Raw genomic sequence first — 17481 nt, forward strand, 5'->3', positions numbered from 1 at the left:
GATGGCTTGCTGAGTGTGTGACGATAACATCATCTCGAAGCGAGAAAACAGCTTCTCTGAGAAATCCACCGGGTTAAATGGTTCCGCCGGAGGGGGAATGGATGCCGAGCCGGAGACCGGTCCTTGAGAAGTCGAGGGCACGGCGACGGAGTCTTTGGGGACTCTAGTGGAGGAAGATTTGGACGACCTAGAAGATTTCGAAGACTTGTGGGTCTTATGCAAAGGCTTGCGGTGAGCCTTAACCTTGGGGATCACAGACCGGAGCTTGAGATCAGCACCGGAAGTCCCCGGAAAACCTTGAAAGGAAGATTGGTTCAAAGTAGAAGAGAAAGTCGGGCTGAGGAGAGGAATCTCAGCCCGGGACCCACCTGACTCGCCTATCTCCCTACCTGTGTCGGGTTCCTCAAGAACCATGGGTTCGACGTCTAGATTAAGGGTTGCGACGTCTTCCGTTATCGTCCCGCTAGTCTCTTCTTGGTTCGGGGCCAAAAGCAGGGACTCAATATTTTCTATGATGGGGTCCGCCAACTCCTTGGGGACCGCAGCAGATGTTTTTGCATGTGGATAAAGGAGGGAACACCATTGTTCCGATAAGATATAAGGTTGCTTAGCCTTTACATTCCGGGCGAATCCACCAATCCAGACCTTGAGGGTTGCTAGAGCCGAAGTCTTAGCAGGCTCGGAGCTCTGAAAGAGAACAGGCTATTAGTGAAGGTAAGGAATTTCATGCCGAAGAGAAAAGAGGAGGGGACCAGGAGCCTCCGAACACGAGGCCCTAGAGGGCATGCGAGGAGCAAAATAAAATAATGCAATCAAAATTAATTAATTGTAATTAATTGTAACTCCACTTACCAAGTCTGTAAAGAACGGCTAAGAAGAATACACTTACCGATTCAGAGGTTAAGGTGGAGGCTAGCTTGTAGCATACTACACAATTGTCCGGATACCAAACAGTGAGGTCATCCACCAGGACAGCACAATGAGCATGAGAGCGACACACGTCGTGGCCGCAGGGTTGGCTAAGGACCGCCGAGCATGCCGTCATCGAACAGCGTACTGCCTGTAAAATAAAAGATACATGAGTATCCCGTGAGTAAGCTGGAGGAGCCCGGAGGCTCTGGGAGCTTAAAATACACCGCTGTAGCGGAAATAATAAATTTAAGCTTGTAAAGTAATATAAATAAGAATAAGTCAAACCGTAATCGTGATCATACCCGGGGGTGGGGGAGTCGAGATCAGGGGATATATATAGATGTGTGTGAATATATAATGAGATTAATCCTAGTGGATTAAGGTCACGCTGGCTCCGGGGAGACAACTGAGAGAGCCCAGGGCTCATGAAAGCCTACCGGAGAAGGCGGACAGGGTAGTCGAGGGTCAAACCCGTCGATGGCACAAGGAATTAATCGAACTCGACATGGGAATAAATGAAGGCTACGTCCGGAGATCCCGTAAGGAATAATAATGTATGTGGAGTCCGTGGAGTGCGGAACACCATATGAGGAGGGGGAAGATGAGGGATCTGTAATGGGTCCGTGAGGTGCGGGACCGGGGGAGTAGCAGGAATAAAATGTGTAAAAGTATGAATATACACAACGTAAAATCCCAGACCGAACCGGATCCCACCCGCCTACCGATGGCCAATCGAGACGGCGGGGAGAAACAGCAACGGAAGGGAAGGGGAAATATGCATAATAATGTATAACAAGCCTCACACACGATCAGGGTCCGCCCGGGAGGGAGAAAGGTGATATCCAGTGTCAACATCCCCGAGGGGATATGAAACAAAAGCTGACTCCGAGCCTCAATATGAGAGCGAGTGAAGACATCCCTGAAGTGGGGGTGTCGGGGCAGAGGGGGGGGAGGGAAGTGACGAGGCTAACGAGTGGGGCAGAAGAACAGGGGTACCAACCTGAACTGAGACCCACGACTAAGATCACGCGGAAAGACTAGGATAATGAACTAATAATAATATTACTGATATGGTAATAAATGAAAAAAGGGAGGCATGCTGGATAATGACAATAATAAACGTAAAATAACCCGAAGGGACGAACAGAGAGGCAGGGGAAGACCAAGCTTAACAGCGCGGGGGAGACCGAGCTAGGCAGGGCTGCCAACATAACAAGGTGTCGGTGAGGTGCCGACAACAAACATAAAATAATAACTGCCTCGCGAAAGTCCCGATGAACTAGAAAACTTGTAAAATAAAGTATACGCTAATATGATCGCTACTACGAACGTGAAAACGTAAAACGAAGTAAAACTAGTAACGCCCGAAGGCGACCAGGCATGCCAACCTAAGTGAACAAAGATATCGTAATATCATAAAATACAGTAACTGTTAATATAATAACAGATAATACCATAGCATAAAATAACACGGGGTGTGAACCGTGGATACCCAGAAAGTTCAGGACGAGAAACAATCAGTATAGAAGACTGATTGCTAAGCGTCAAGAACGAGAGAGAGAGAGAGAGGAGGTAGCCAGCCAGCATGGCGGACCCGATGCGGGGTCGCGTAATATAAAAACAGATAATTAAATAACCAAGGGCAAGACTACCTCCAAAATCTCAAAACTCATAGATCTGGTACTTAACTTAGGTGGAGTAACAGTAGAATCCGACATCCTGGGATAAATCCTGGGTAAACCAAAGGAAATCACACACCAAGAAAAGAATAACAGTATCAAAGCAGGTGCTATGAAAAGGAGTGACGTCACTAGCGTGGGTGGGCTCGTTCGTAGTAGCGATTGGAGTTAGGATGTTGAACGGCTCCTCGCTGTTCGGGGATGTTGACAGGAGTTATCTAAATGGTGCGAGACCTCTGGTTATGATTTATCACGCCCTAGTTATTTATACCGACACCTTATTAGGTGAGCGAGCTGGGTTCAACCTAGCATTCCTATACAATCTTTTCTCTGGTAAATCCATAGCAGTTATTACCTTAGAAATGATGTAAAAGGAGCATTTCACTGGGCGGCACAGGTCAGAGCCCAGAAAATTCTTTTTACTATTATTACTAGCCAAGCTACAACCCTAGTTGGAAAAGTAAGATGCTATAAGCCCAAGGGCTCCAACGGGGAAAAATAGCACAGTGAGGAAAGGAAATACGGAAATAAATAAATGAGAACAAATTCTATAACCAGTAACAACGCCAAAGCAGATATGTCATATATAAACTATAAAAAGACTCATGTCAGCCTGTTCAACATAAAAACATTTGCTGCAACTTAAAACTTTTGAAGTTCTACTGATTCAACTATCCGATTAGGAAGATCATTCCAAAGGAAAAGAGATAAGAGACCTCACGCTTACCTTATGTTTCTGCAATTATCACCCAAAGTAGCCATTGTTGCATCTGCGATGTTTGTTTGGGATAAATCTACAGTTTGCAGATGCTCCAAAGACACAAATACTTTGGTCAACAATCTGTGAGGTAGAGTGCTGCTCCGGAGTCCTAAGTGACGAAGGTTCTGTAAGACAAACGGCATAAAATAATGCGACACTGCTGTATATCGAAACTCATTTCAACGGGCTTAAATATTTAAAGCAACTCATCTAATAATGGAATAGCTGATATGCAATGCATAAAAATTAGATTTAAGGAAATATAATTATAATTATCATAAGTTTTTCAAATTCTATATAAAACAAACTCTTCCAATTTTATAGAATAGCTGATTTATTGTACATAAAAATTAGTTTTAAGGAAATATAATTATAATTATCATAATTTTTTTAAGTTCTATAAACACAAACCCTTTCAATTTCACTTAGGTTGTGATTCTGAAAAAAAGGATATACGAAGGGCTCGGTAACTTCTTAAATTTGGCAAGCAACAGTTGGAAGATTTTCACTTATTAAAGCCTCAACACTAAGTAGAATTTAAAATGTTTATGTTTATAGCACTTAAGAAATCAGAAAAATGACAAATTCGTAGGTAATTTTTATTTTTCCTAACTATACAAACCTTAGCTATTCAATATGGGGTGATTACTTTCGGCGTAGCTGAAATGACGAGACATTAGAATTTTAACGAGGGTTTACTACCCCACCACTAGTTAGCGGGGGTTGGGGAGGGTAGCTTGCTACCCCCCCCCCCCCCCACACACACACACACACCTGTGCTGAGCTCACTTTACTTAGAGGTAGGACTTCACGGGGGATAGGGCTGGCGGGCAAGTTTGATTAAATAGCTAAGGTTTGTATAGTTAGGAAAAATACAAATTACCTACGAATTTGTCATTTGATCCGTAACTGAAATACAAACCCCGCTATTTAATATGAGTGACTCAACCCTTAGGAAGGGTGGTAAGTCCCGGCCAGTACTGGCTTTTGGCTTTGCCCGGGGACTCAGTATCTGAGTGTGTCAGCACTCAACAATAAGGAGTCCCTGCACCTCGCTGGCACCTTGCTGTGCAAGGGCTGCGGCCTACGTAAGCTGTGTGTGAAGGTTTGAAGAGTGACTCGTCCTAGGAAGTTGACCTGAAGTCCTTTAGATGGAAACTTTAGGCTAGGACTCTCCCAATACCACCTCGTCAGGGTATGGGGACGTGCCAGTATTAGCTTAATACTAGGAACACAAGGAGACATGGTTTACCTGCAGTGGTTGGTCAGCTGTGCAGAGAACCCAGGATGCTGCTTTCCCCAAGAGAGGGGAGGATGAAGAAAAGAATAAGGGCCAGACAAACCTTTTCGTTCATGCAGACTAAAACCGTGTAACAATGCCCTCAACCTTCTGCTACTTGTCCAATAAGGAGCCTGAGGTTTAAACCAGCTGTTGTGCAGCCACCACAGGGCCGATAGAGAACGTATCGAGCCTCCTTTGGGTCACGTCTTGCAGGTAGTAGGCTGTGAAGGTCGTCTGACGCTTCCACACCCCTGCTTGTAGAACCTGCGTCACTGAGAAGTTCTTTTTGAAGGCCAGGGACGTAGCTACGCCCGACATCATGTGCTCTAGGGCGACGTGACGGAGGAGGGTCAGGATTAAGGGACAAATGGATTACCCTACGAATCCATGCTGAGATAGTATTCTTGGTAACCCTCCTCTTTGTCCTCCCAGTGCTCACAAACAATGCTTGCACTTGGGGACGAACTGCAGCCGTTCTTTTGAGATATAGCCTCAGACTCCTTACTGGGCACAGTAGGAGATGGTCTGGGTCATCTGTTACATAACGAAGACTCGAAATCTGGAAGGAGTCGAACCGAGGGTCCGGCACTCCTGGATTCTGAGTCTTGGCAACAAACTCAGGGACGAATTTGAACGTTACCTCCCCCCATCCCCTTGAATAGGCGATGTCATACAAGAGACCATGAAGTTCACTGACTCGCTTGGCCAAGGCCAAAGCTAGTAGGAACACCGTCTTCCAAGTTAGGTGGCGATCTGAAGCCTGGCGTAATGGTTCGTAGGGAGGTCTCTTAAGAGACCTGAGAACTCGAACCACGTTCCATGGAGGAGGTTTCACTTCCGACTGAGGGCAGGTAAGTTCATAACTTCGTATGAGTAGGGAAAGTTCCAGCGAAGCAGAGATGTCCACTCCTTTGAGCCTGAAGGCTAGACTTAAGGTCGAGCAACAGCCTTTCACAGCCGAGACTGAAAGGCGCATTTCTTCTCGCAAATACACAAAGAACTCCGCTATTGTTGGAATAGGGGCATCAAGTGGAGAGATACCCCTTCCACGACACCAACCACAGAAAACCCTCCACTTTGCCTGGTAGACCCCTGCGGATGACCTTCGCAGGTGTCCAGACATCCTGTTCGCAACCTGTTGCGGAAATCCTCTCTCTGCGAGGAGATGCTGGATAGTCTCCAGGCGTGAAGTCGAAGCGAAGCTACGGCTTTGTGTAAGATGTTGGCATGTGGTTGTTTGAGTAGCTCGTGTCGTGGAGGGAGTTCTCTCGGAAGTTCCGTTAGGAGTTGCAGAAGGTCTGGAAACCATTCCGCGTGATGCCATAGTGGAGCTATAAGGGTCATAGAGAGATTGACCCATATTCTGGTCTTGTTGAGTACCCTCCTCATCAGACAGAACGGGGGAAAGGCGTATACGTCGATGTTGTCCCACCGTTGTTGGAAGGCATCTTGCCAGAGTGCCTTGGGATCCGGGACTGGGGAGCAGTACAGCGGGAGCTTGAAGTTCAACGCTGTAGCGAACAGATCCACAGTCGGAGAACTCCACAAAATCAGGACTTTGTTGGATACTAGATGATCCAAAGACCACTCGGTACTCACTATCTGAGATGCTCTGTTCAGACTGTCAACGAGCACATTCCTCTTGCCTGGAATGAAGCGAGCCGATAGTGGAATCGAGTGGACTTCGGTCCATCTCAGTATCTCTACTGCGAGATGGGATAGCTGCTCTGAAAAGGTACCTCCCTGCTTGTTGATGTAAGCTACTACTGTGGTGTTGTCCCTCATCACCACCACCACAGAGTGACCCGCCAAGTATTGTTGGAACTGTTGAAGGGCCAGGAATACGGCCTTCATTTTTAGCAGATTTATATGGAGGCACTTTTCTGATTCTGACCACAGGCCTGAGGTCCTGTGGTGCAGAACGTGGGCCCCCCACCCTTTCTTTGAGGCGTCCGAAAACAGCATAAAATCCGAGAGGAGGACGAGAAGATCCACTCCCCTTCGTAGGTTCTCGTCTGTCACCCACCACTGAAGATCCGTCCGTTCCGTAGGACCCATAGGGATCATGACGTCAGGGGAATCGTGTCCTTGATTCCACCGGGACTTGAGTCGCCATTGCAGAGATCTCATTCTGAGGCGACCGTTGGGAACTAGACGAGCCAAGGATGAGAGGTGACCGAGGAGACGTAACCAGATTGGGCTGGAAGCTCTTCTCGTCTGAGGAAAGGACTTGCGACCCTCCTCAGCCTTGCTATCCTGTCGTCTGATGGGAAGGCTTTGTGGAGATTGGTGTCTATGATCATGCCTAGATATACCAGTTTTTGAGTAGGAAGCAGAGAGGACTTCTCGAGATTTACCATGATTCCCAGATCTTGGCAAAGTCCCAGAAGTTTGTCTCGGTGTCAAAGAAGGGCCGACTCCGAGTCTCCTAGGATCAGCCAGTCGTCCAGATAACGGAGAAGATGGATGCCGATCCTGTGTGCCCATGACGATATTAGGGTGAACACTCTGGTGAAAACCTGTGGTGCTGTGGAGACACTGAAACACAGCACCTTGAACTGGTAGATCTTGTTGTCTAGGCTGAATCTTAAGTACTTCCTTGAAGACGGATGGACTGGGATCTGGAAGTACGCGTCATTCAGGTCCAGTGTACACATGAAGTCTTGCGGTCTCACTGCAAGTCTGACCGTGTCTGCCGTCTCCATGCTGAATGGGGTCCGTTTGACAAACCTGTTCAGAGCTGAGAGGTCGATGACTGGTCTCCAGCCTCCAGACGCCTTCTTTACAAGAAAGAGTCGACTGAAGAAGCCTGGGGACCCGTCGACGACCTCTTGGAGAGCGCCCTTCTTCAACATGGTCTCGACTTCTGCCCGAAGGGCTTGCCCCCTTGCCGATCCCATAGCAAGGGAGCTCAACGACACTGGATTCGCTGTCAGGGGAGGTAGAGATGTTATGAACGGGACGCGATATCCTTGACTGATTACGGAAATCGTCCAGGAATCGGCCCCGAGTTGCTGCCACCTGCTTGCGCAATTTTGTAGGCATCCCCCCACTGGTGGATATGCAGGGGGACTGCTAATCCTAGCGTTTGCGGCCTCGGCCACTCCCTCTAGGATTTTTCCCCCCCTGGAGGACTTTTTGCCTTTCTTGTCCTTGACAGGAAAGGGCTTTGACACCGTTTTCTTCGCTGCCGCTGCCAGTTTCGTGGTCTTGGTAGGGCGTGGTTGTTGGGTTGCTTGAGGTTTATAGGGCTTCGATGTTAAAGCCCTATGTAGGAGAGAGTCCTGGTTGGACTTCCTCCACCTCTCAGCCGCCTGCTCCACGTCCTTGGTCTCAAACAAATTCCTCCCCTAAATGGAAGAATGTCTGAGCCTACTAATCTCAGTGCTGCGGACCTTCTGGTGGAATCTCTCAGACTCCGCATCTCGACGCTTCAAGATGGTATTAGCCCACTAGTTCGAGACTTGGTGGGCTAGAAACTCGATGGTACGAGTGCCTGAAAGTAGAAAGGTCTCCATGGCCTTCCTGGTACTCTCTTTGGACAAGTCCTCAGTTCATAACAGGATGCCCAGAGGGGGAGGGAGAGAAAGTCTGGGGGGGGGGAAGTGGCCTTCCTCAAAGACTTTGGAGAAGTCACCACGTCAGCTACTCCTCTCTTCCTCTTCAGGGGAGTCGAAACTGCCACTGATTTGGTGACTGACAGCTGTGCTGTCAGATACTCCCTCTGGAGGGAAGGGGATCGTTCGATCCCTAGGAGGAGTTACCAAAGTAGGGTCGGCCTGAAAAGAAGAAGAAAAGTTCTTGGACCTATCCGGAATTCTCCCTCCCTCCGGCAAGCACGCTGTTCTGCGCTTGCGGGGGTGGGAACGCGATGACGATGACCTGGCCGCGCGTCGTCCTGTAGCCTCGCGCGTGGGATCGCGCTGGGGATCGTGCTGGGGGTCGCGTGATGGAATTTTGCCTGGATCGCGCGTGGGCGATGGCGAGGGCGCGCGTGGGCAAGCGATGGCACGCGGGCGAGCGATGGTGCATGGGCGAGCGATGGCGCGCGGGCGAATGATGGCACGCGGGCGAGCGATGGCACGCAGGCGATCGATGGCGCGCAGGTGATCGATGGCGCGCAGGCGATCGATGGCGCGCAGGGGCGCTTTCCGGTGATTGCAGAGGGCGCGCAGCAAGCTGAATAAGCGCTCGCGCGCGCAAAGGCGATTGTTCGCGCGCGCGGGCGTGCAGGATCCCGAAGAGCCCATGAGGGCGATACCGTTGGGCGCGCGCAGGAGATATATCCCTTGGGCGCGCGTTGGAGACTGCACGCGATGGCGCTTAGGTGAAGGATGGCGAACAGGCGGGGTCCGATGGCGCGTTGGCGTTTGATGGCGCGTTGGAGAGGACTGGAGAGCAGGGGAAGAAGTTAACTTCCCCTTTGCGCCCAGATCAGAGGATCGTGGGCGCGCAGGAGATCGTTGGCGCGCAGGCGAGCGCTGGCGCGCAAGAGAACATGGGAACGCATCAGGCACGCTGGCGAGCAGGTGAGCGTTGGTGCACAGGTGAGCACTGACGCGCAGGTGAGCACTGGCGCGCTATAACAGGAACAGCTGCTGGAGAGCGCTTGTGCGCAATTGAGCGCAGGTGAACGATGGCACGCAGGGGATACCTGGCACGTAAGGGACTTAGATACATTGTGTAAAAGTCCCTTGTGACCCGGAGGGACCATTGCCCGTTTAAAAACAGGGTTCGTGGGCACCCACAGCGCATCAGCGGCCAGGAACGGCGACGGCAGGTCAGCAGGTCTGGCGGGTGGAAGGTCGGCGTGTCCTTTGCAAGGACGACCTTCCACCGAAGGAGATCGCGAACGATCTGCGGAGAGGTCCAGGGATGTAGCTGGAAGGGTCGGCGAACGACGGCGAGGTTCCTCTGCGGCGGACTGCGGAGATGATGAACCGAAGAGGCACCTCTTAACACCCTTGTTAGGTGAAGGAAGGCCTCTACTGCAAAGAAGAAGGCGGGCTTTACGCCTTATACGCCCTCTTGGGGCCGTGGGCTCAGCAGGCTGCCCATCAGCAGTCCTCCGAAGAGGAGTCTGTGTTAGTGAACTCCACCGAGGGGGAGAATCACCGGCAGGAGAGACCGTTGGACTTAGTTCCTCCCTCGAAGGATGTTCGGAGGGGGGAACTAAGCCTCCAGCTACATCAGCAACATCAGGAGCAGAGGTTTGATACAACTCATCAGAAGCCTCTGCCACAACAACGTCGATGATAGACAGGAGATCAACCTCTGCTATAGTCGGCAATTGTTTGACAGCTGCTCCTAATCTGATCATGTCAAACAAGGCTTCTTTGGAGGGGGAACCCTCAAGCCCCAAGGAAGCCCAAAGCAGCAACAAATCATTATTACAGTAGTTACATTGACATTGATATTTAAATTTAAATCCTCCCCCAGGGGAGGAGGAAGAGCTGCCTCGCTATGGAAGGCAACTCCCTCTCCCAAACCCTCAGATCGGTCAACAGAACTGCGGCCTACGCTACCACTCGACAGCTTCTCGGAAGAAACCGATCGAGTGGGAGCTTCGGAGGAGAATTGGGGCACGGAAGAAGAGCCCTTGGGATTTTCTCCTTTCAAAGAAATCTTTGAAGGAGAAATATCCCGCCTGGACTTCTTCTTCCGGCGCCGGGAAAACCTCTCCCACTGGGAGGTAGACCACTCCCTACACTCACCACATACATTACTCTTATCACACCGTTGGCCCCTACAGTAAGGACACAAGGTGTGGGGGGTCCATTTCGACCGCCAACATATAGGTACCACAAGGGCGGTCAGGTAAACCAGGACACTTACGCATGGCAGAGGCCAACTTCACAAACACTCTGTCAAAGAAAAAGCAAACAAAAGATTAGTTAATGGCTGTCAGAGAAGGCGAGGGTGACAGCGGACACGTCCGTCTAGCACCCGAGCCGAGAGCAAAAGTAAGCTCAGCACAGGTGTGTGGGGGGGGGGGGTTTAGCAAGCTACCCTCCCTACCCCCAGCTAACTAGCGGTGGGGTAGTAAACCCTTGTTAAAATTCTAATGGCTCGTCATTTCAGCTACGCCGAAAGTAATTACCCATATTAAATAGCGTGGTTTGTATTTCAGTTACAGAACAATTATCAATATATGAATCAGTGTTAGAAACAATGATAAGGCTCATTTCATAATGAAAAAAGGCTTCGAATCTATTCAGGAGTTTTCAAGGAGTTACACTCAGGCACACTATTCTATTTGTTTCCTTATTTCCTGTTCTCACTGGGCTATTTTCCCTGTTGGAATCATTGGGCTTATAGCATCCTGCTTTTCCAACTATGATTGTAGCTTAAAAGTCTCTCTTCTACCCTTACCCAGAGGAAAGTAGCCACTGAACAGTTACCCGTTTGAACTTCTAATGGTTTCACGTCTTCTTGAACTCTCTCTTCAGAGTCCTTTACAGCTTTCCCTCACGGTACTTGTCAAATATCAGACTCGTGGTATTATTAATTATTAGCGGTAATCATTGTTGTTGTTGTTATTGTTGCACCAGCCACCCATTGAAGAAATACTACTGCTAGAGAGTTATTGGGTCTTTTGACAGGCCAAGTTGTACTACTATGCATCACTTTGAGTGATAACTTGAATGTTTTTCATCATCAAAGGACGTGGCAGTTCTCCAAATAGGAGTTTCATCGTTTCTATTAGCTCTTATTGAGAAAAGACAGTGATTATCTAAAAGGTTCTCTTCAATTAATAGTCTTTTCATAGGAGATTCGCTTGGATTGATCTTAAAGTTACAAGGACTTGAAGTAGTTAGAGTAGGGGTTTGTTACAGTCTTGTTATTATTATCATTACTTGCTAAGCTACCACTCTAGTTGGAAAAATGATATTTTCATAATAAAATGAATTTTTTAATATACTTACCTGCTGGTTATATAAGAATGGCTAAAGTCCCTAGACGCCCGGCAGAAAATCCAAAATCTTGCAGCTATCGCAAATGTGCCAGGTGTACACTAGCGCCCTCACGGTATTCAGGTAGAAATATACCAAACCCTTCAGATCTTCCATGCCCCATGGTCTCTAGAGGGGAGGGTGGGTTTTTAACTTATATAACCAGCGGGACGGTGCTATAACCTATAACATGACAGGACCTCAACTAATACCCTTGTTTCTTGCGCACTCTAGGAACAAATTGACCACCTTACAAAACAAAAGATTGCGGAAGACTGACGACCAATCTCCACATACAACCATAACTTTACAAGTTCCAAGAGACTGAAAAGGGTATTAGGAAAAAAGGGAACGTAGTGGTAGATCATTCACCTACTGTCGCATTCACCACCACGAATGGACCCAACGTATAACAATCCTCATAGAGAGTCTGAATATGTTTTAAATAATGGGATGCGAATACAGACTTACCTCTCCAGAAAGTTGTATCCATCAAACTTTGCAGAGAACGGTTCTGTTTAAAAGCCACTGAAGTCGCTACCGCTCTGACTTCATGCGTCTTCACCTTGAGAAGCCTCTGGTCTGCCTCATCACACTGGGTGTGAGCCTCTCTAATCAGGGCCTTATGAAAAAGGATAAGGCGTTCTTTGACATGGGCAGTGAAGGTTTTCTAACTGCACACCACAGAGCGTCTGAGTCGCCTCTCAAACTCTTAGTTCTGTCCAAATAGAACCTTAATGCTCTTACAGGGCAGAGCACTTTCTCCAACTCCTCTCCCACCACATCATAGAGGTTAGGGATCTCAAAAGACTTCGGCCATGGACGGGAAGGCTTTTCATTCCTGGCCAAAAATCCCAACTGTAAGGAGCATATGGCTTTCCCATCTCGGAAACCAATGTTCCTGCTTAAGGCGTGAACTTCACTAACCCTTTTAGCAGTGGATAAGCTAACCAGAAACAGAGTTTTCAAGAGGCCGAGTGTAAAGGTTCAAATCTGTCACTCATGAGATATTTAAGAACCACGTCTAGGTTCCAGACAAGCGATTCTGGTTGTCTTTTCTTTGAGGTATCAAAAGACTTAACCAGATCCTGCAAGTCCTCATTGTTGGAAAGGTCCAAGTTCCTATGTCTAAAGACCGTTGCCAACATACTTCTGTAACCTTTGATTGTAGAGGACGAGAATTTATGCTTATTTCTGAGGTCTAGAAAGAAATCTGCCATCTGAGTTATAGAGGTACTGGATGAAGAAACCAAATTAGCTCTACACCATTCTCTGAACAATTCCCACTTGGACTGATACACCTTGATGGTAGACGACCTCCTTGCTTTCGCAATAGCCTTGGCTGCCTTCTTCGAAAAGCCTCTAGCTCTAGCGAGTTCTTCGAAAGTCTGAAGGCAGTCAGACGTAGAGCTCGGAGGTTTAGGTAGTTTCGTGCCAAGTGAGGTTGTCTGAGAATATCTGGTCTTAAGGGAAGGCTTCTCGGGACATCTACCATCCATTCCAGTACCTCTGGAAACCAGCTTCTTGACGGCCAGAACGGAGCTATTAGAGTCATCCTGGTTCCATCGTGTGACACGAACTTCTGCATCACCTTGTATAGAATCTTGAACGGTGGGAATACATACACCTCCATGTGTGACCAATTAGTTAGGAAAGTGTCTATGTGCATGGATCCGGTACCGGTGAGCAGTAGCACTCCAGTCTCTTCGTCTTTGCGGTTGCAAAAAGATCTACGAGAGGACGACCCCATAACTGCCACAGACTCTTGCAGACCTCTGGGTGCAACATTCATTCCGTGGGGAGAACCTGAGCTCTCCTGCTGAGTCTGTCCGCACTTACATTCTTGACCCCCTGAATAAAACGAGTCAATAATGTCACTTTCCTTTCCTCTGCCCATACGAGAAGAGGTCTCGCTATCTCGTACAGAGACCATGAGTGGGTCCCGCCTTGCTTCGCTATATAGGCTAGAGCTGTGGTGCTGTCCGCATTGATTTGGACCACTTTGCCCAGGATCTGCTCCTCGAAGCCTTTGAGGGCCAGATGTACTGCCAAAAGCTCTTTTTGGTTTATGGGGAGAGTTTTTTGCTCTACTGTCCACAGACCCGTGAGCGCCTTCTTCCCTAATGTCGCTCCCCACCCCGAGTTTGAGGCGTCGGAAAACAACACGAGGTCTGGGCTCTTCTGATTCAACGACAGGCCTTCCTGCAGTCTGTGTTCGTTGTTCCACCACTGAAGATGTGTTTTTATGGAAGTCGTGATGGGAATGCTTTCCCTGTCTAGACTGTCCCCTTTCTTCCAATGCCAATTGAGGTGAAACTGAAGGGGGGTGTAAACGCAACCTCCCCAGAGACACGAACTTCTCCAATGATGAGAGAGTCCCCAGAAGGCTCATCCATTCCCTCACTGAACTAACGTCCTTCTTTATAAAAGCTTGAAGTTTTAGGAGTGCTGTTTGGATCCTTACAGGCGACGAAAAAGCCTGAAAACTCTGACTCTAAATCTCCATCCCCAAATAATGAATCTTCTGGGATGGAGTCAGCTGCGATTTCTTCGAACTCACTAGGAGTCCCAGTGCCTTGGTCAATTCCAATGTCATTCTCAGGTCCTTCAAACAGTAATCGGCTGAAGTGGTTCTTATAAGCCAATCATCCAGGTACAGGGAGGCCCTGATTCTCCTTGAATGCAGCATGATTGCAACATTCAGCATGATTTTGGTGAACAATAGAGGAGCTGTGCTGAGACCGAAACATAAGGCTCTGAACTGGAAGACCTTGTTTCCGTACATAAACCTCAGATAACGCCTGCAGCTGGGGTGGATTGGAATATGGAAGTAGGAATCTTCTAGATCTAATGAGGCCATCCAATCGCCCTTCCTTACCGCTGCCAGAACTGTCTTCTGTGTTTCCATGGTAAACCTTGTGTTCTGGACGTAGCCATTTAGAACACTTACGTCCAGAACTGGTCTCCATTCTCCTGAACTCTTGGATACTAAGAATAGCCGGTTGTAAAAACCCAGTGATGTTAAATCCTGTACCCTCTCTATTGCTCGATTCTCCAGTAACAGAGACATCTGAAGCCACATGGCCTGCCTCTTTGGCCCCTCCCTGTATCTGGGCGAAAGATCCACCGGATCTGTGACTAGTGGAGGATTTGATAAAAATGGGATTTTGTATCCCTCCTTCAACACTAGGACAGACCAAGGGTCCGCTTCATTCTTCTCCCAGGCCTTCCAGAAGTAATTCAGCCTGGCCTCTACTGCTGTTTGAAGCATAGGGCAGTCAGACTCTACCTCGGCCGGTCTTGGTTCCTCTCTTCTTAGGTTTCCTCCCGTCGGACCTGAAGGAACCCCTTCCGGTAGGCTTACCACGAAAGGGCTGAGAGGGTCGTACCCCAGAAGTACCTTCTTTTGGTTTACGGGACGAAAAAGAAGAAGGCAGAACTTTCCTGGCCGTATTAGCCACTAGATCATGCGTAGCCTTTTGGGTTAGAGCAGTGGCAGTTTCCCCTACCAGCTCTTATGGGAATAGAGTAGAGGACAGTGGAGAGAATAGCTATGCCGATCTCTGGTAAGGGGGAACTCCCGCTGAGAGAAAGGAACATGTAGTGGCCCTCTTCTTAATCACTCCAGCCGTGAAAAGAGCAGCCAACTAGTTAGAGCCATCCCTAACTCCCTTGTCCATACAGGACATCAAATGAATAAGACTGCTAGTGTCCGCGCCTTTCATTTCAGAGACCTTTTTCCCCAGGGCTCCCAAAGACCAATCTAAATAGCTAAAAACTTCAAAGGCCCTGAATATGCCTTTAAGTAGATGATCAAACTGTCATAGACTACCACACTTTCGTTTTCCTCAAGGCCAGACGACGAGAGGAGTCCATAAGGCTCGAGAAATCTCCCTGGGCAGAGGCAGGTACTCCCAAGCCCAGAACTTCCCCTGTCTCATACCAAATGCTTGATTTGGAAGCCAATCTTGCGGGTGGAAAGACAAAGCCCGTTTTGCCAAGAGTCCTCTTTGATTCCATCCAAGTTCCCATCAGTTTCAAGGCTCTTTTAGAAGAGCGTGAGAGCACCATCTTAGTAAAAAGAGGCACTTTAGTAGCCTTCCCCAAGGTAAATTCCAATGGGGGAGAACGTGGAGCCACAGGAGTAAAGTGGTCTGGAAAAATTCCCGTGAAAATCAACATTAATTTTTTGAGATCCACTGAATGTTGAGGATGTTTCTCTTCTTCCTCTTCCGAAATAGCTTCCAACGGTTCGTCCAGGTCAGATACCTCCTCTGGTTCTTCTTCTGGCAGTGCAGCTGTTGCTGCAGCCTGAACCGAGGAGTCAGTGTCGAAATGAGAACGTTTGAGATGTTCAACATCTCCTTCTATCGGGCGATCAAAAGTTTTCCATTTAAAATCGCATTCAGTTTGGGAAACAGCGTCCAACTGAAGAGGGGTGGTCGATGTTGACTGATGTGTGACGCCACGAATGGACTGACACTCGGCGTCAAGGGTCAACAGACGTGAGCCGTCGCGTGGACGCCTAGCGTCCGCTTGCTGTTGACGCTGACGCTCCGTCGCATTATGAGAAGACTGCCAAGAGCCGTCACGGTGACGCGTTGCGTACACTTGCCGCCGCTGCCGTTCCGCATCGCGTTCGTTACCATCCTGTCCTAGATGAACGTCAACGCATTTAGAAGAAAAACGTTCAGAGGTTGATTTTTGTTTAGCAGCAGCTCCCTGACATGACTCATCCAACTCATCCTGCCATTGAACACTGTGATTGGGAGATCGCCTGTGCGATAACACGTCAGCGCCAGAGACAACAGGCCGCCTGTGCGACAACGGGTCCAAAGACTGACGACCAACTGCACTGCTAACCGCAGGTTGATAAAACCGCATCAACGACGAGAGCTGCTTTTTCATACCCAAAAGCATAGACCATTTAGGATCGCTGCTATGTGATACATTAGACTCCTTTTCTAATGGGAAATCGCCTTCTACCTCGCTATCAAATCGCTTCCCACTTTCGGGCGACGAAAGCCAGTCTGATGGAAGCGGCGGTGCATGAACCGTCACATCAGAAACAGGCATCAGTTCTGAATCAGACTGTATCACATCGACATCTACAACAGGACATCTGTCAGAGCATTTCGCAGGCGTGAAACCGTTAGGAGAATGAAAACGCTCAGGCAAATCCCAGGTACTACAGCCTGGTCGACGCGGAGGCGATTCGTGTCGCTGAACGACGGCGTGAGACTTCCTTTTTAGCGTGACGCCAGGTCTCGCTTAACGAACCTTCATCCGAGGAAGGTGATAACGCACCAACCTCATCTTTTCTATGATGAGGGTGAGCAACCTGTGTTAAGACAGCAGGAACGCTCGAGGGGACGTCTGGACGATTGATGAAGCCTCTCGTTCCCTTTTGCCATCCGACATTACTTCTCCCATGGGTTCGGGAGCTTGAAAGAGGTCGTAGGCTGGGTGAACGACAGGATCGTGCAGACGCACCCTCCACAACACTAAACACATTTGAAACACTTTTCACATTTGGTTGGTCGCCCATGCGACCACTTTTCAGCACATTGATCTCGGACAAGATCTGATTTTTGTCCGCAGCTAAAGATTTGACTCTTTCACCGAGAGCATGAATCGTGGTTAACATATCCTTCATAGAAGGTTCCTTCGGTTGTTGATCTACCACTACGGGGGAAGGAATAGGACCAAATGACATTAGGTAAGGACAAATCAACAGAACAATATGAACTGCGCCTAACCCTGTCCCTCTCTAATCTCTTAATGTAACGTTCATATGTTACCTACTCGCTATTGGTTAACGAAATGCATTCATCACACCGATCCCCTAAAGAACAAGACTTTCCCCTACATTTAATACAATTACTATGAGGGTCC

The 17481-nt window shown here is 48.6% G+C and overlaps 1 protein-coding gene across 2 annotated transcripts in view; it reads right to left on the reverse strand.

The window, feature by feature from the left end:
- Positions 1-17481, reverse strand: part of LOC137617128 (uncharacterized) — a 70850-nt gene that overhangs the window by 18111 nt on the left and 35258 nt on the right. For both annotated transcript variants that reach the window (XM_068346977.1, XM_068346978.1), the window contains exon 4: positions 3319-3476. In XM_068346977.1, coding sequence (XP_068203078.1) covers positions 3319-3476 — 158 coding nt within the window. The remainder of the gene's footprint in view (positions 1-3318; positions 3477-17481) is intronic.

This window comes from Palaemon carinicauda, chromosome 23, assembly GCF_036898095.1.
Source record: "Palaemon carinicauda isolate YSFRI2023 chromosome 23, ASM3689809v2, whole genome shotgun sequence".
NCBI classification, from domain to species: domain Eukaryota; kingdom Metazoa; phylum Arthropoda; class Malacostraca; order Decapoda; family Palaemonidae; genus Palaemon; species Palaemon carinicauda.